At 39.3% G+C, this 19,377-nt stretch overlaps 1 protein-coding gene across 5 annotated transcripts in view; it reads right to left on the bottom strand.

Moving 5' to 3' along the window:
* GPCPD1 (glycerophosphocholine phosphodiesterase 1) overlaps window positions 1–19,377 on the bottom strand; it is a 65,266-nt gene that overhangs the window by 39,087 nt on the left and 6,802 nt on the right. For all 5 annotated transcript variants that reach the window (XM_054467091.2, XM_054467090.2, XM_063659310.1 and 2 more), the window contains 3 exons: window positions 13,788–13,884; window positions 8,420–8,504; window positions 1,339–1,414 (listed from right to left, as the gene is read on the bottom strand). In XM_054467091.2, coding sequence (XP_054323066.1) covers window positions 1,339–1,414; window positions 8,420–8,504; window positions 13,788–13,884 — 258 coding nt within the window. The remainder of the gene's footprint in view (window positions 1–1,338; window positions 1,415–8,419; window positions 8,505–13,787; window positions 13,885–19,377) is intronic.

Raw genomic sequence — 19,377 nt, forward strand, 5'->3', positions numbered from 1 at the left:
AGCAAAACCCCTTCTCCTAATAGAAATTTCAACTCAATGAGAAAAGCTGTAAAACCCCACCCTTTGAGTAAAATACAATTTATCTTCCTTGCCTACTTCCCTTCCCAGTTTACTTTAAACGTTAGTCTGAAATACTTGCAAAATGGATGTGACAGTTCCTAATAAAGATTCTCTGGTAAGTTTCACACAGCTTTTAAGTTCAAAAGTTATATTTCTCAAAAGTATACATTCCTTTCTAAAAGACAGAAACAAAATCACCCCACTTCTCATAATAACATATATTTAACTGCAAGATGCTTTAAAATACAATTTTTTAAAAAACATTCAATACCTAGTAAGTTCCAACCTCAGTATGGGAATATTATAATTTTAAGTATACTCTCATAAAAATCCTAAATACGCTATCAAAAATGTATTAAAACATACAAAAAGAAAATCCAATAAAGAGGATGGAATGAGATACTGTTTAAACGAGATGTGTCCCTACTCCAGGATAAAGCAGAAACTCCCACTGCTTTCTAATTTAAACCAGAAAACTGGCATCCAGTTATCTTTCAATTTTAACTTTACCTAGAAACTAAAAGATACATTTCTCAGCACTGAGTCAATTTATAGATGAATACATGTGGGTAATTTAATGTATGTGAAATGAACTTCAAATTTGATTTTCAATATGGACAAAGAAATTCAAAAATACTTCTATGAAGAGAAATGCCATATTTAAGCATAAGAAAAGTGAATGTGTTTAAAAGAAAACAACTTTCAAAAAAAAAAAAAAAGTAAACAGCTTTCTGAGTAGCAATTCTAGCATAGCCAGCAGGGAATTTAAGAAATTTGAATTCATTCATACAACTTTATTCAAGTATTTACCAGTTTCTTTAAAAAAAAATTAAGAAGAAAAGAAAAAATAGCATAACTTACTCTATTAATATTCAAAGTTAAAAATTTAAGAATCTTTGTTTTGGATTAATTTTTTCTTCAAATGTTCACTAAGCCTGAGCAAGTAAACAAATAGAGCCATGGATGCTCAGTCAAGAAGAATGTTATCTTATAAACTTCCTAACCATTCCAAATGAAAGTAAATATTTCATAATAAACTAATCTAACCCAAGAAAACAAAAATATCTAGGTAAATATTTCTAATAAAGTTTATTTTAAAAGGCAATTAAAAACTGTTCAGTTTTGAAAGATCTATGAAATGCTCAGTGAAATTTGTAGCACTGACAATGCATTGACCTTAACTTTAGAATAAAAATTTATTAAATCCCACTAAGCCATTGTGCAGCATATTAGTAACTTTATGCATATGCCTCAAACAGATGCAGTTAATGCCCATACCTAAAGGGGTTATTGATCGTGGTTGTAGATGAGTCTCCCACTTGTGAACTATCACTTGACATGGACCACCGAAAGTCTGCAATTTAAAAGTTAAACGTCTGCAATAATTTCTTATATCTTATTTTCTACCCATGACTCCATTTGATGTTTGTGGCCTAAATCTTATACTAAATATGAGACCAAAAGATTCATCTTATTATCAATATTATATGCCAAAAGCCCGGAATGTACCAGATCACAAAACAAGATGAAATGCTGGAAGAAAATTAGAGTGAGGCAGTAAACAAAGAAAAACGAGATGAACTGGCACACAGAACTGTCTCAAACCCATTCCTAAATCTGCCTACAATACTCAATTGTTTCAAAGAAATTTTCATTTTTAACTGCTATTAATTCTTAAGATAAATATCAAATATACTTTCTTTGGTATGTCAGCCATCAATGAGGTATTGCTAGATAAAGTATGTACCTCCTGCTCTATGCATTTAGAAAAAGCCTAAACAAGTCTACAAAAGTAAAAATAGTAGGAATAAGTACTCAAGAGCAATTATCGCAAGCTACTCAAGGAACTAAAGAAGCATAATAAAGTTATTTATTACATTTATTTAAGAATACTAAGTGAAAAACAGGAAGATTTCTCATATCATAGGAACCAGTGTTTCTAAAGAACACAGGAAATTCTAGAAGGGACATGTGGCCAGGTAAACTTGAAGAGCAAGTGTGATAAAAGAGGAACTAACATCCGGTTTCATTCTTATGCCTTAGTTTAAAATCTCAATACAGCGTGACAATTCCTCATACTGTTTTCCATTATCAAGTTCCCCCACTAATAAAGAACATAAAGCTATGTGTTGATAACATATACGGTAGTGAATAACCATGAAAGATTCCCTGAGTATACCTAAAAGACTAAAATTTAAGTATTCTAATTTTCCTTTAATTTTTAAAAAGAAACTCACTAGTTATATGCTGAAATAAAACCCTTAAATACACATTTTGGAAGCACATTTTCAAACTATAATCTTACAAGGTATTTTATTTGTTACATAAATTTAATTAAATACAGAGAAGCAAAAAGAACATACAAAATTCACCCATATCATACCATTTAGGGATAATCACCACCAAGATTTTCACATATAATCTTTGAGCCCTTTTCTAGGCATTATAGGCTGGAGTGCAACGGCACGGTCTCAGTTCACTGCATCCTTGCCTCCTGGGTTCAAGTGATTCTCCTGCCTCGGCCTCCTGAGTAGCTGGGATTAAAGGCACGTGCCACCACACCCAGTTAATTTTTGTATTTTTAGTAGAGATGGGGCTTCACCATGTTGGCCAGGCTAGTCTTGAACTCCTAACCTCGTGATCCACCCACCTCAGCCTCTCAATGTGCTGGGATTACAGGTGTGAGCCACTGTACCCAGCCTATACATACTCTTAAAAAGCCTAGACAGAAAAGCTTCTCTATTATTTTAGAAGGCATTAAGAATGGATTAAAATATTCTCCTATACTTTCTATAGGATTTTAATATTGATTAAATTTGATAATATGCCAAACAATAACAAATATGTAACAAATTAGGCACATTATTAAGTATTAAATGCAATAAATAATCCTGTCACTTAAAATAACCAGGCTAAATTCTTTTCTGAAATCCTCAAACTTCTGAAGTTTAAAAACTAAAATAGCACTATATATTTCTCCAAATCATTAATCCTGGGACACTAAATAAAATTCTCTTTTTCTCTAGCTAAATACTTCCCTACTATAATAGTTAACCTTAATTGGTAGACTGGGTAGATTTTTAAAAAATGTAATGTGAAATTGCTCTTTTAAAAATATGGTGAATTTCATATCCATTATACTAAAAAGAAAATCAAATTAATTCTAGATGATGTTTACTATAATATTTTTCCTGAAATATTTTTTAAAGGTGTTTTTTAAATATCAAACTTTCTAAACCTCAAAAATTGCAAATATAGGACAGGCGTAGTGGCTCATGCCTGTAATCCCAGCGCTTTGGGAGGCCAAGGCAGGTGGATCACTTGAGGTCAGCAGTTTGAGACAAGCCTGGCCAACATGGTGAAACCCCATCTCTACTAAAAATTCAAAAATTAGCTAGGTGTGGTGGCACACAACTGTAGTCCCAGCTACGTGTGAGGCTGAGGCACAAGAATTGCTTGACCCTGGGAGGCAGAGGTTGCAGTGAGCCAAGATCACACCACTGCACTTCAGCGTGGGTGACAGAGTGAGACTCCTTCTCAAAAAAAAGTTGCAAATACATACATAAAAATAGAAATAGCCTGGGCACAGTGGCTCATGCCTGTAATCCCAGCACTTTGGGAGGCCAAGGCAGGCAGATCACTTGAGGTAAGGAGTTCGAGACCCACCTGGCCAACATGGTGAAACCCCATCTCTACCAAAAATACAAAAATTAGCCAGGCATGGTGGCGCACGCCTGTAATCCTAGGTACTTGGGAGGCCAAGGCAGGAGAATCCCATGAATCTGGGAGGCGGAGGCTGCAGTGAGCTATCGCACCACTGCACTCCAGCCTGGGCAACAGAGCGAGACTATGTCTCAAAAAAGAAAAAGAAAAAAAAGAAAAAGAAAAGGGTGCTATGAATATAATATTAAATGTCAAAAAGAGATAAAGTTGGCATAGCAGAGAGTTTGTTTTAACTCAGATGTCAGGGGAACTTTACAGACTGTTGATAGCAGTATCTTTACTTAATCAGGTAAGAATAGTCCTTTGGATTAAATTTGATAGGGAACATATTTCAGTAGCAATTTTAACAACTCCAGTCTCACCTACCCACTACCCCACTGCATAAAACCACCTAGACTTGAATAGAATAGCATATTTGAGGAACAGTCCAAAGGGCCAGGTAAACTGATGACAGAATTATGTCTATCATCATTCAGACTACAAATGTACACTGGTTGGTAAACTGTTATAATGTAGAAAAAAAAAGAACCTAGTTTTAAAATACACTGAATTTCCAAAATTGTTAAGCCTACTTTATTAAACTTTAGAAGGCAATCTTAAATTTTCAGCTTTACTTCTTTAAAAAAAATTAACAGGCCAGGCGTGGTGGCTCATGCCTGTAATCCCAGCACTTTGGGAGGTCAAAGCGGGTGGATCACCTGAGGTCGGGAGTTAGAGAACAGCCTGACCAACATAGAGAAACCTCGTCTCTACTGAAAATACAAAAATTAGCCGGGCATAGTGGTGCATGCCTGTAATCCCAGCTACTCGGAAGGCCGAGGCAGGAGACTCACTTGAACCCGGGAGGCAGAGGTTGCAATGAGCCATTACACTCCAGCCTGGGCAACAAGAGCGAAACTACATCTCAAAAAAACAAAGAAAAACTAACAACTGAGCATTGGGAAATTCAAAATCTCAGTGATAACTCCAAAACATGCAATCCTTTCATTTATTTATTTTTTAATCCTGGTCTCATTGTACTTGCAATACTTTCTAATATATTATCTGTAATAACTTATTCTTTAAGATCTAAGAAAAGGAAACAGTTCTGAAAGAAAACATTCTGGAAAAGTCTGCCAAAATTTTAAGCTTTTTGGAGTAACATGGGAGATAGATCTTTGGAGAAAAAAGTAATGATGTCAATCTAAGACAATATTCCATTAACAGTACTGGTAGAGCTATTTCACAATTTAGCATACATAATGTCACATGACTGTAGAAATGTTTCCAAACGTGCATATTAACAAAAATATTTTTAAAAATTTCTTCCCACAAGAATAAGCCTTAATGATTGTTTTCTTAAACAGTTACTGACATCACTCAGTTATACCAAGCACTGAGAGAAATTTAAATAAGACTATCCAATATGTAGATTGGAAGTTTGTTTTTTAACAAATCACCAAGCAAAATTATTAGCTAGCCATGTAATATCACTGCTTGCATATATCACAAATTTTTAGAACTTTTACTGATTGTTTTCCTTCCACAATTTTGAAAACAAACTGAATGTAAAAGGGGGTCTGAGGAATCAAGGCCATGTGCGGTGGCTCCTGCCTATAATCCCAGCACTCTGGGAGGCTGAGGCGGGTGGATCACCTGAGGTCAGGAGTTTGAGACCAGCCTGGCTAACACGGCGAAACCCTGTCTCTACTAAAACAATACAAAAATTAGCCAGGCATGGTGGTTGCATGCCTGTAATCTGAGCTACTTGGAGGCTGAGGCAGAAGAATCACTTGAATCCAGGAGGCGGAGGTTGCAGTGAGCCGAGATCGTGCCACTACACTCCAGCCTGGGCGACAGAACAAGACTCTGTCTCAAAAAAAAAAAAAAAAAAAAAACTCTATTTTTGGTACAACCAGTAAAAGAAATACTCACCTAGGCATGAGTAAAGCAAAGGAAGCTAGGCCAACAGACTCTCTGAGAGTGTTCAAATCTCAAGTTAACACCTGACAGTATTTATTATTCAGAAGAATTTTAGACACTAATAAACTATTGTACAAAATGACAAACTAGACTATTCTGAAAATAAACAATTATCTATTGCAGGTGACTGATTGTCTTGTTAAAGGACTTAAACAAAACTCAAGGGAGACCGAGGTCAAAATAAGACAGTTTGTAATGTATCTAATTATGAGTGAATGTTAGCAGCTATGAAAGTTAGAGACATAGATATGTGCTGAAAAATAAAGATGTATTTCTACAAAAATGAAGGAAAAATTTCAAACGATACAATGAAAAACTGGCTAATATTTCACTATGAGGAAACATCCCTAATTCTACCCACAAGCAAAGAGGGGTGGATACAGAAAAAAAAAATGTTGAAATTACATGTTAATTCAGAAAGTATCTTTGGTGAAGATGTGACATCAGTGGACTACCTGCAGATTCATACCAATGTTTTCATTTCAGGAATACTCACTACTTTTGTGTGCTATGTTCAAATAAGGTAATATTTTGTTTTGTCATCTGTGAAATTATTTTAAAATGTAACACATTAACACCTTATCCTAATTCACAAAGAGAACATGTCATTGTGAAAAACTGAGAAAAACGATTTCAGGACTCTTCTAAACTAAAAGGAATATGCCAGAAAAAGCAGTGCATGGGAGAAAAATATGAATGGTAAAATTTCATTTACTCAATAAAATTTTGCAATGAAAGGATCTAAAAATCTATAGTTCAAACCTTTTGTTTTATAGATGAGGAGGCTAAAGCCTAAAGGTCAACTGGCTTGTCCACAATCGCAAAACTTTTAGCTTTGGTTCCAAAACTGCCTGGGTAGATTACCTCCTAAAACTTTCAACACAGTAAAATTAACCTTTCTCCCATTTCAGCTTTTTAATGCTTTCATTATTTGTTTTCCTATCATTCTTTCTATTCGTAACATTATGTATTCCAATAATTTATATCATTTCACCATTTAAGATGCCTTGCACATTACTTCTATTATTTGACAACGTACAACTAGACAAAGTTTCATAATACTTCTATTAAAAATGTTTTATTTAAAAAGCGCCACCAACTTTTTTAAAGTGTCACATTAAGCTGGCATGTGGAGAAAAAAACTGTAGCCATATGCATGGGATTTTATGTAGCTATTTACTCGATTCCACGAAAAACATACTTACCATGGCAGCCCCTGCATCACACGGTACATGTGTACACGATACAGAGCACCTACTTAAAGAAACACACTCACCAACACATACTGTAAACTTTTGCAAGTATTACAAGGAGAAAAACTTGTTTTTACTGTTAAGCAGACTTCTTGCCCAATTTTTTCAAAAGGTATTTTGGACTGATCTGCTGCTTTTGGTAACATTTTCAATGAAGAGTATAAATACTTAGGTTGGCTTAATTTGACCTGTGTTGACAATAGTCTTACTTTAGAAAACTATGCCCAAAGAACTCATTATCATCTTTCTCGTCCAAACTCCCCTAAGTAAAATTTAGTTGGTTTCACATATTACAAAGCTATATTTCATATACCAGGATCCTCAGGTAAACTTGCCATATCTATGACCTACGTATCTACACACAATTGCTTAAGTTATATTAAAGAACTTTACCATGATGCATAACCCCATGCCAAATAAATGAGATGCCCTTTTCTTAAAGTGAAACTATTGTCAAGAAAAGCCAACACAATGATCAACCACTATGTAATTTAAGTTCAATTACTGGTATTCACAAAATATTCTTGGAATAAGAAACGTAATAGGTGCAAAAGACAGCTAAAGTGGGTTTGTCAATTTTTTTTCTTTTCTTTGTATAATGGTGGCTAAGAGCACAAGGTAACAGTGGCTGCTTGCATTTTTCACATGTAACAAAAACACTTAATGACTCCCAAAGGAAATACATTTTTTAACGAGAGCTAATCCATGATTTGTTTCCTAGACCCCTGCCTAAACCCTTGTTCATATGCAGCCCAAGGGTGTCAAATGTAAAAATCTGAAGGAAAAGAATCCTTTCAGCAAATAAGTATCTTTAGAATAAAAGGAAAATGACTAACTTTTTTTTCTTTTCTGAATATGAAAACAATCCCAAAATAATGAATTGTGAGCAGGCAGATTTAGAATAGATATGCCAAAGGCCTCCAGAAAAGATAGGGGTCTATCAATAACATCTTTGAAAAAATCTAACAGGAATCAATTAAATTTTGATCAGAGTTAACAAAGCCACTAAGAGATGGCTACTGTGAAATAATTTAATTACTCACTTAAAACAGGCTATATACTTCTCCAAATGTATTTACATCACATAAGGATTAAAAAACAAAACCAAAAGTAAAACCTCTGCAAGTGGTTCCTAACTAGTTTACAAAAGTTACCGAAAATGCACACTTATAGAGAACACATTAAAACCAATTTCATAAGAATATTGCAGAACATACTTACTATGTCTTTTTAAAATTCCATGGCAGACATCATCTGCCTCTGAAGTGGCTACTTCCTTGGTTTTGGTAAATTTTATTAATCAAGAGTTCTATTCCATTTGACCAAAGCAAATGCATTTTACTTTGAATGTGTTCAAACTTAAGTGAGTTGCTTTTGAAGGAAGTGCCAAAGAAACTGGAAACTAGATAAAGAAAACATACCTTTGGTTCTAAAAAGTACCCTTTGAAGTAGCGATACTGAACTGATACGCCTCTACTGAGTACAATGGTTGCTTTCCATAACATGCTGTGAAGAAAGAAAATTAAAAGCAGCAGCATCAATATCAAACTACAGTGCATGAAGACTTAATTCACAAAACCCCTCAAATAAAACGTATGACCAATATCACTTATTTATTCCCACACAAAATTTTACAGGCCTACTCTGTAGCAGGCAATGGGAACACAGGGGTATATATTGCAGAAAGAGCCTCATCTTCAAAGAGCTTCCTTTGCTGTGTGGGTAGATAGAAAAATAACCAAAGAAGATAGACACAACGAAGTTCTGGAGGAGGCTTTTAAAAGGAAGGAAGGTTTTAATGAGGAAGCGCTGTCTGAGCTAAGGTCTAAATGATGAGAAGGAACCAGCCATATAAAGAGCCAGGATAAGTTTCCAAACAGAAAATTCAAGTCGTACAAAAGTGGAAGCCAGAGTCAGAATCTTCTCTGACTCCCCACTTAGTGAGGGATGTTACATGGCTGATAAGAGACTTTGGGTCACAGCTTTTGTGTCACAAATGAGAGATAAACATGAGTTACACTCCTGTTCTTGACTATCTCTTATTCTAAGCTGTCCTACCCAGGCTCTGGCTATTCCTTAGACAAGCAGTCAGAACCTGTATCTTGTTTCAGGCCAATGTCTTTCTCTGAACTATGTTATTCTAACAGAAACTAAAGATTTGACTCAACAGCTACCTTAAGGTCAAGAATTCACTACAATTCATTACTGTAACTGAGTTTTAGCTTCAAATAATAAACTAGTGCTATCCAAAGCATGGTCCCAGACCATCATTAGTAGCTGGGAGCTTCTTAGAAATGCAAATTCTCAGGCCCCACTCAGACTTATTGAATTAGGAACTCTGGGGGTGGGGGCCCAGTAACCTGTATTTTAACAAGCCTCCAGGTAACTTTTTTGGAGACGGAGTCTCGCTCTGTCACCCAGGCTGAAGTGCAGTGGCGCGATCTCGGCTCACTCCGCCTCCCGGGTTCACACTATTCTCCCACCTCAGCCTCCCCAGTAGCTGGGACTACAGGCACCCACCACCACGCCTGGCTAACTTTGTTTTTTTATTTTTAGTAGAGACAGGTTTCACCGCTTTAGCCAGGATGGTTTTGATCTCCTGATCTCATGATCCATCCGCCTCAGCCTCCCAAAGTGCTGGGATTACAGGCATGAGCCACCGGGCCCGGCCGCCTCCAGGTAACTTTTATAAACACTTTGAGAACCCCTGTCATAGACCATTAACCAAACATTAATTCAGCATGAGTAGTTTAGCCCTACCTGGCTCTGCTAAGACAGGTTTTAGGGCATTGTCCTCACTCTGATACAAGCTTAGCTCCTAAAATAAATACAGATATAGCTCATTGTATTGCACTTTATTGTACTTCACAGATACTGTGTTTTTTACAAATTGAAGGTCTGTGGCAAACCTGAGTCGAGCAAGTCTATCAGTGCCATTTTCCCAACAACATGTGCTTACTTCGTGTCTATATCACAGTTTGGCAAATCTCATAATGTTTCAAACTTTTTTGTTATTATTATATCTGTTATGGTGATTGCATGCTACAGAAAAATCTTTCATGAAAGGAACAGTTAATCAATGTAGTAAACTTCACTGTCTTATTTTAAGAAATTGACACTGTCCTTCAACCTTCAGCAACCACAACTCTGATCAGTTAGCAGCCATCAACATTGAGACAAAACTCTCCACCAGCAAAAAGATTGCAGTTCACTAAAGGCTCAAATGATCGTATCATCTTTTAGCAATAAAGCATTTTTTAATTAAGGTATGTACATTTTTAAAAATCACTGCTTTAAACAAACCAACATGGAACATGTATATATATGTAACAAACCTGCACGTTCTGCACATGTACCCTAGAACTTAAAGTATAATAATAAAAAATAAATAAATAAATAATAAATAAATAAAAATCACTGCTTTAAAGCAAGAATAGCAAATGTTGCCAGGCGTGGTGGCTCACGCCTGTAATCCCAACACTTTGGGAGGCTGAAGTGGGCGGATCACGAGGTCAGGTGTTCAAGACCAGCCTGATCAACATTATGAAACCACATTTCTACTAAAAATATAAAAATTAGCCAGGTGAGGTGGCACGTGCCTGTAATCCCAGCTACTCAGGAGGCTGAGGCAGGAGAATCGCTTGAACCCGGGAGGCTGAGGTTGCAGTGAGCCCAGACCACGCCACTGTACTCCAGCCTGGGTGACAGAGTGAGACTCCATCTCAAAACAAAAACAAAAACAAAAAAAGCATAGCAAATGCTTGACACATGTTCCCTAATTTTCTCCAATAAGCCTCAGAATCCTTTTCAACAGAGGTTTCCAGGTGGACTCTTCCAATTAAGAATAGAAAGTTGCCATTTCTGCTACCCCAAAAAGAAAAAAAGGGAGGGGGGCAAATTCCCAGTACTACCTCATCTACAAAACAGCCAGTTGGAGCATGTGAAACTAGCCCCAGATGTGCAGAGTAGAATTACTAATAAGCTTTGAAAAATGTGCTGCAGCCTCTCTCTCAGCCATTATTTCTCAATCTCCAGGAGCAGGATCTAGGTATGTGTATTTTTTTTCAAGTCCTCCCAAGTGATTCTAATGCGATCCCTGGTAAAGAACCACTAAATGAACACAAGACATGAAGAAGGCAAAGCAGTGAGTCTTTTTACTCCACTTGTCTAAGCAACTGTGGCAAATTTAAGAATGAACCAGAACCCAGGCATAGTGGCTTATACCCAGCACGCTGGGAGGCCGAGGCAGGAGGGCAGCTTGAGCCCAGGAGTTCACGAACAGCCTGGGTCTCAACACAGTGAAACCTCATTCCTATAAAAAAATTTTAATTAGCTGGGCATGATGGTGTACACCTAGCTACTCGAGAGGCTGAGGCAGGAAGATCACTGGAGCCCAGGAGTTTGAGGTTAGAGTGAACTGAAATCGCGTCATTGCACTCCAGCCTGTGTGACAGAATGAGACCCTGTCTAAAAAATTTTAAAAAAAGAATCACAACTATTTGGTGAACTAAAGACAAAATAATCTGATGAAATTAAATCAAAACCAGGAAAGACGGGTAGTCATATGGTGGTTTAGTGCAGCTGCCTAATTCTGAATTGCCCTTATATCCTTTCCCAAAATACCATAAAATTTCTACAAAGAGGGCAAATGAAACCACAAGTGACCCACATCTTCAGCAGTATTAGGAAACAATACCATGACCTTCAAGTTATCTCTAAGTAGAAAAAAATTCCAGGAGAGCTCTAGCTGCCATGAGCCTGTGGGTAGGGAGAGCTGGTAAGAGAAAGCTTAAGACGCTCCCTGAAAGAGAGGGGCACAGCAGACTTAGATGCAGAGCACATTAAAATTCCAAAGAAACACAATTCTAAAACTCACGAATATTGTCTAAAGGCACATGGATTCCTGTGTCATCTACTCCCTTCTCCCTGTGAAACACTGTTTATCTGCTACCTGTGAATCAGTTCTATTTCATTGTACATGCACAACATATGAACAACTGGTCCTCTTAAAATTGTTAAGTGTCTTACCCTGTTCACATCTTTTTGACCAAGTTGGCTGAAACTGACTTAGGACAGGCAGGGGTGTGTTTTAGAGACAAGTTCAGAAAGATATGAGGTTTCACTTCAGACCAGAGTGGCTGATCTGAAAATCGAAGAAAAAATAGCCACTTGAAGGAAATACTAGTCTGTGAAAGACTAGTAAAGAATATATACTATTAAAATTATACTATTTACCAACAGAACTCTTATAAGGAGAGCTGAGAAAATATGTCATACTAGTGACAAACTAGAAAAAAGGGAGTTCTGTGTTTTTTAATTTTCTTTCTCCTAGCTTACATTACTGTTATTGTTTTACTTTCCTTTGTTATTTTCCATTGCTTTACCACCAGTGCTCCTTAAACTATTTGCTGTGAATGACCAGCAGTTTTTGTTTGCTTTACTCAACCTGTCTGGTGACCAATATTCTGATCTACATACCCAGTTCAATGAGATGTGTCCACAGTGACACGCATGGAGTCAAACTGCTATACACATTTCTAAATGCTTGCTCTCAATTTTTGTATTTCTCACATCGTGCATCGATTTTTTTTAAAGTCTTTTGGACTGGTACTGGTGCACAGGCCACATTTTAAGACATGCTGCTCTACAGGAAAATAGAGCCTTAGCAATCACCTAATCGGGCACTGGATATACTTGTATGCTATTTAGGAAAACCTGTAACACTTCCAACTATCCACAGTGGGCTAAGTGCCACCTCTGCTGACATCCACTCATCTATGCTAACCCCTTTATCGTGTAGATGAGGTAACTGAGGCCTACAGACATCAGCCGCCCAAGCTCACACCTAACTGCAGAAGAGTGGCTGACACCCAGATTTACCTTTCTCCACCCACTGGGACCGTACTAAGTTTACTGATGGACTCAATGCCACTAGTGAATACATTTATTTATATTAGCTAAGATATCTAAGTATGTGTTCCACTCTCTGCTCCTTTTAACACCACATACTTCAAGGAAATACTTTTATAGGCAAATACAAAAATTAGATCTCTTATCAAGAATCTTATCAAGATTTCTTAAAAAAAGAAATCAGAAAAAATGAAAAAGAAGAAAATAATATATACTGACCAGACAAATGTTAATGCCTTAAAATGTTTCTTTAAATAAGAAAGCAAGGTGGGAGGATCTCAAGTCCAGGAATCTGAGATCAGCCTGGGCAACATAGCCAGACACCACCTTTGTGCCGGAAAAAACCCCAAAAAACAAACAAACAAAAAAGTAATGCCATCTCCACACCAAAAACAAAAAACAAAAAAACAACCACGATTAACTAGGCATGGTGATGGCTGCCTATAGTCACAGCTACTCAGGAGGCTGAGGTGCAAGGATCACTTCAGCCCAGGAGTTCAAGGCTGCATTGAGCTAGGATCACACCACCGTACTCCAGCCTGGGTAACAGAGTGAGACCCTGTCTAACTAATTATGGTGGTAAGTACCTAAAGAACAAGTCAAGAATTAAAAGTATTCAATTATCCTGAGTTGTAAAAATAAAAAATACATTTTAAAAAAAAGAAATGAAAGTGGTTGAGAGGCAGGGATTAACAGTAAGAGAGGAACCTGTTTTTCCCACACAAATTTTGTAAAATTATTTCACTCATAAAACTATGCAATGTGATAATGTTGATAAAAATTATAACTAAAAGAAAAAATACCAAGATATCTTAAAAGCCCCTAACATCATAAGGTTAATGTCACAGTTATTCTGTAACTTCACATTTCCATACTCACCTTTCACCTGTGTCATTCTCTGGAAGAAGAGCCACAGCATTTTGAGGATTCCAGTTTCCCAAAGCATCACAGCTTCCACATATTGCAAAAACTTCTCCTAAAGAAACAGAACAATCAGTCACAGAGAAACAAACAATCAGTCACAGTGGGATAAGCAGGGAAGTTTGCATTAGTTCAACCACATATGCTGCCTCCTTTAGCAGAGATGAAAGAGCCTCACCAGATATAGGTTTGGGCCCAGGTACCTACCACTCACTAACACCTGCCTATTAACTCGACTCACCTTTCTAGAACCAAAACCAGAGAAAAGGTGGAAGGCATACGGATGAAGTTTTCTTCATCTGTTCAAATACTCATTGAGCCAGTAACAAGAACCCAAGAGTACAAATGGGATAAAACCACAGTCTCCGCTTTCAAGACAGCTTCCAATTTTAACAGGCAAACACTAAATGCCTATCAGTACTCTAAAGGGTTATTAATCAATATTTTCTAGAAAGTCAAACAGTAGCTATTAATAAGTTTCACATCAAGAACATTATTAAGGCCAGGCGTGGTGGCTCACACCTATAATTCCAGCACTCTGGGAGGCTGAGGTGGGCGTGTGGGGGCAGGTGCCTGTAATCCCAGCTACTCAGGAAGCTGAGGCAGGAGAATTCACTTGAACCCAGGAGGCAGAGGTTGCAGTGAGCCGAAATCACACCACTATACTCCAGCCTGGGCAACAGAGCAAGACTTCATCTCAAAAACAACAAAAACAAAACTATCAATGAGACAGCAGAAATGTAATTAAAAACCCATTGAAACAAAGACTTATATAGTTGGAAAATCTAGTACTTCTTGGTTTTTGTAGATGGAGTTTTGCTCTGTTGCCCGGGCTGGAGTGCAGTGGCATGATCTGGGCTCACTGCAACCTCCACCTCCCAGGTTCAAGCAATTCTCCTGCCTCAGCCTCCCTAGTAGCTGGGATTACAAGTGCGCACCATCACAACCGGCTAATTTTTGTATTTTTAATAAAGATGGGGTCACCATATTGGCTAGGTTGGTCTTGAACTCCTGACCTCAGGTGATCTGCCCGCCCTGGCCTCCCAAAGTGCTGGGATTACAGGCATGAGCCACTGCGCCCAGCCAAAATCTAGTACTTCTTAACTAAGGTAATGACTATCATTTCTTTTGAACACTTATCAATAGACTTTAAAAGCCAACATATAGCTACCACCTCTTCTTGCTAAATTTTATATATTTAGCAGAACACACTTGGATAAAAGTACGTAGAAGTCTCTGACTTAAATATCAACACATTCTGAATACAATTAAAATTCATAAAGAAAAAGATAATGAACTGAGTCCAACTGCCAATTTGGCTCAAGACAGACTCCTCCACATTCTGAGAACAGCTGGGATTCCAAGCTTGAAGCACTGCTCTAGTAAGACTAGAATTGTACTCAGCTTTAGCCACCTGCATGAGCATTTTATTAGCTTGGACTGTCTAAAAATTAACTAAAATTCCAAGTGTGACAGTCATTCAGATTTCAGGGCTCTAAATACATGTGGGACGGGCGCAGTGGCCCATGCCTATAATCCCAGCACTTTGGGAGGCCAAGGCAGGGAGATCACTTGAGGCCAGGAGTTTGAGAACAGCTTGGCCAACATAGCAAAACCCTGTCTCTACTAAAAATACAAAAAAGCCAGGTGTGATTGGCTCATGCCTGTAATCCCAGCACTCTGGAGGACTGAGGTGGGTGGATCACTTGAGGTCAGGAGTTCGAGACCAGCCTGGCCAACATGGTGAAACCTCGTCTCTACTGAAAATAAAAAATTAGCTGGGTGCAGGCCGGGTGCGGTGGCTCATGCCTATAATCCCAGCACTTTGGGAGGCCAAGGCGGGCAGATCACTAGGTCAGGAGTTCAAGACCAGCCTGGCCAACATAGTGAAACCCCATCTCTACTAAAAATACAAAAATTAGCTGGGCATGGTAGCAGGTGCCTGTAATCCCAGTTACTCGGGAGGCTGAGGCAGGAGAATCGATTGAACCCAGGAGGCTGAGGCTGCAGTGAGCCAAGATCACACCAGTGCACTCCAGCCTGGGCGACAGAGCGAGACTCTTAAAAAAAAAAAAAAAAATTAGCCGGGTACGGTGGCAAGCACCTGTAATCACAGCTACTCAGGAGGATGAGGCAGGAGAATTGCTTGAACCTGGCAGGCAGAGGGTGCAGTGAGCCAAGATCATGCCACTGCACTTCAGCCTGGGTGACAGGGCAAGACTCTGTCTCGAAAAAATATATTTTTTAATAAAATAGATAAAAACACAAAGTTAGCCAGGCATGGCAGCGCACACTTGTAATTCCAGCTACTCAGGAGGCTGAGGAATGAGAATCACTTGAACCTGGGGGAGGTAGAGGTTGCAGTGAGCCAAGATTGCACCACTGCGCTCCAGCCTGGGCAACATAGTGAGACCCTGTCTGTACAAAAAAAATTTTTAAGTAAGAATAATTTTAAAATTAGCCAGGCATTGTGTTGTGCACCTACAGACCCAGCTCCCCATGAGGTTGAGTCAGGAGGATCACCAGAGCCCAGGAGTTTGAGGAGCTACGACTGCACCACTGCACTCCAACCTGGGCAATAGAGGGAGACCCTGTTAATCTTTTTTTTTTTTTTTTTTTTTTGAGATGGAGTCTTGCTCCATCACCCAGGCTGGAGTACAGTGGCGCAATCTCAGCTCACTGCAACTTCCACCTCCAGGGTTCAAGCAATTCTCCTGTCTCAGCCTCCCGAGTAGCTGGGACTACAAGCACGCGCCATCACACCCGGCTAATTTTTGTATTTTTAGTAGAGACGGAGTTTCACCTTGTTGGTCCGGTTGGTCTCAAACTCCTGACCTCAGGTGATCCACCACCTCGGCCTCCCAAAGTGCTGGGATTACAGGCATGAGCCACCACGCCCGGCCAACCCTGTCTCTTAACAAAAAAAAAAAAAACCTTCTTCATGGACTCGTTATTTCTCATCCCCCCCATAAAACAGCAGGCTAACTTTTTGCTATGAAAAGAACAAACTCCAATTGGAAAAAGTAAAATGGGGAATCAATGGTTCACTTTCCTCTTATAGGTGCTCCTGCATTTTACCAATTCCTCCTGCAATGTTACTTTCTCTTTCTGCTGATTCCAGGGGAATATGGCTGCTGAAAATGAGGAAATTTTTCACTAAAACAAACAGACCTTTCTTTAATTGGCTCTCATTTATAAAAGATTATGAAGACTCGAATGCTTACTAAAGGAATCTGCAAACAGCACCTCCACATACTCTCTTTGTATCCTCTCCTGGTTATACTTGTTTCCCCCAAGGTCAGCCCTCTCTGCACTACCATTCTCGCTACATTTAGCAGAGGATCCTTCCTCCTGTGCAGTGAGGAAATCAAGGTGATGGGGGAATTGAGGTGGGGTCTCCCCCAGTATCCCCTTGCTGTCCCTCAGCCTCCTCCTTGGCACATACAGAGTCATCTATATCCACATCCACCATTATCTCCTTCCCTCTAATCCCTGACAATAAGCATCCCCCTGACCCCAATCAAGCTGACACTTCTGTGGCCAGTTCTGCGGTCAGTCCCTTTGCCTGACATGGCCAGCTCCTTCTAGTTTTAACTGCCTGCCTACAACTCCCCAGAAAGAGAAAATTCCATCTTCTCTCTACGGAAGTGGCCACACAATAAACCAGAGGTGAGCACTTGGCTCAAGGGAGCCAACCCATCAGCTGACTAGCAATCTTCAATCTGCTGAATTCTGCCCAGGCGTAGAACTACACCAGATCATCTTGGCTAAGAATTTGAACTTAGAGTCACACACACTCTACCAATTGCTGTGATGAATGCTAGAATAACGAAGCTAGATGTAGTGTGAGTCATTCACTCATTCTTTGAATACAGATATACTATGCCCCTGCTCTGATCCGGGCTCTCTGCTAGGTGCAGGAATTCAGCATAAACAAGACAAGGTCACATTTTGACCAGGCACGGTCTGTAATCTCACACCTGTAATCTCAGCACTTTGGGGGGCCAAGGTAGGCAGATGACCTTAGGTCAGGAATTTGAGACTGGCCTGGCCAACATGGCAAAACCCCATCTCTACAAAAAATACAAAAATTAGCCAGGTGTGGTGTCAGGTGTCTGTAATCCCAGCTACTCAGAAGCCCAAAACAGGAGAATCGCTTGAACTCGAGGAGCAGAGGTTGCAGTGAGCCGAGATCGCGTCACTGCACTCCAGCCTGGGCAACAGAGTGAGACTCCATCTCAAAAAAAAAAAAAAAAAAAAAAAAAAAAAAGAAAAGGGCTGGGCACGCTGGCTCCTATCTGTAATCCAGCACTTTGGGAGGCCGAGAGGCAGGTGGATCACGAGGTCAGAAGTTCAAGACCAGACTGGGCAAGATAGTGAAACCCTGTCTCTACCAAAAATACAAAAATTAGCCGGGCACGATGACAGACACCTGTAATCCCAGCTACTTGGGAGGCTGAGGCAGGAGAATTGCTTAAATCCGGGAGGCGGAGGTTGCAGTGAGCTGGGATTGCACCACTGCACTCTAGCCTGGGCAACAGAGCAAGACTCCATCTCAAAAAAAAAGTAATGTTTTCAACAGAGTTTACAATCTGTCACTCAAATAATTCTATAAAATCTCCAAGAGGTGCTATAAAATAGGGCCAGAACCTAGTGGAATCTGGAGTCTGGCAGTGGGGACAGGGGAGAGAAGAGAAGGAACAGGGGGAGTATGAGAGTGGGCAAAGATCTAGGCAGAAGAAACAGCATTTGAGAAAGTCCTAAAAGAGGAAGAAAGGAGGAAGGAATGCAGCACATTTAAGGAACTGAAAGGCCAGTATAGCCAGAGTACATAAAACCGAGAGGTACCTCAGTTTTATGAGAGCCCAGGTGTGATATGGCTTTGACATGCTATCTTACACTAAAATTATCTCACAGCACTTTAAGGGACAGCAAAAAATACAATGAGGCTAAAAACATATTCACACATAGGAACAAGGTTATCCCAGCCAATTGTTTCACCAACTTATTCTTTTTTTTTTTTTTTTTTTTTTTTGAGACGGAGTCTGGCTCTGTCACCCAAGGTGGAGTGCAATGGCACGCTCTCAGGTCACTGCAACCTCCGCCTCCTGGGTTCAAGCAATTCTCCTGCCTCAGCCTCCCAAGTAGCTGGGATTACAGGCACATGCCACCACATCCAGCTAATTTTTGTATTTTTAGTAGAGATGGGGTTTCACCATGTTGGCCAGGCTGGTCTTGAACTCCTGACCTCAAGTGATCTACCCGCCTCAGCCTTCCAAAGTGCTGGGATTACAGGCATAAGCCACTGCGCCCAGCCTACCAACTTCTTGCACTAGCAAAGTTTCCTTCATTTTCATACTGCCTAGAAACCATAGCACAACCATCTCTGCCCTGTGCAAAATTAGGTATAAATTCATAGCTTTCTCGGGAAAACATGAGAACAAGACAGAGTCTGAGGAGGTTTTTGGTGTGTTTACTATGCTCCAAGTACATTTCTGCTGTCAGGCAAGACCTATAGATATTTTCATCTAAAAAATCAGGCCCACTC

The sequence above is a fragment of the Pongo pygmaeus genome, chromosome 21, assembly GCF_028885625.2.
Source record: "Pongo pygmaeus isolate AG05252 chromosome 21, NHGRI_mPonPyg2-v2.0_pri, whole genome shotgun sequence".
NCBI classification, from domain to species: domain Eukaryota; kingdom Metazoa; phylum Chordata; class Mammalia; order Primates; family Hominidae; genus Pongo; species Pongo pygmaeus.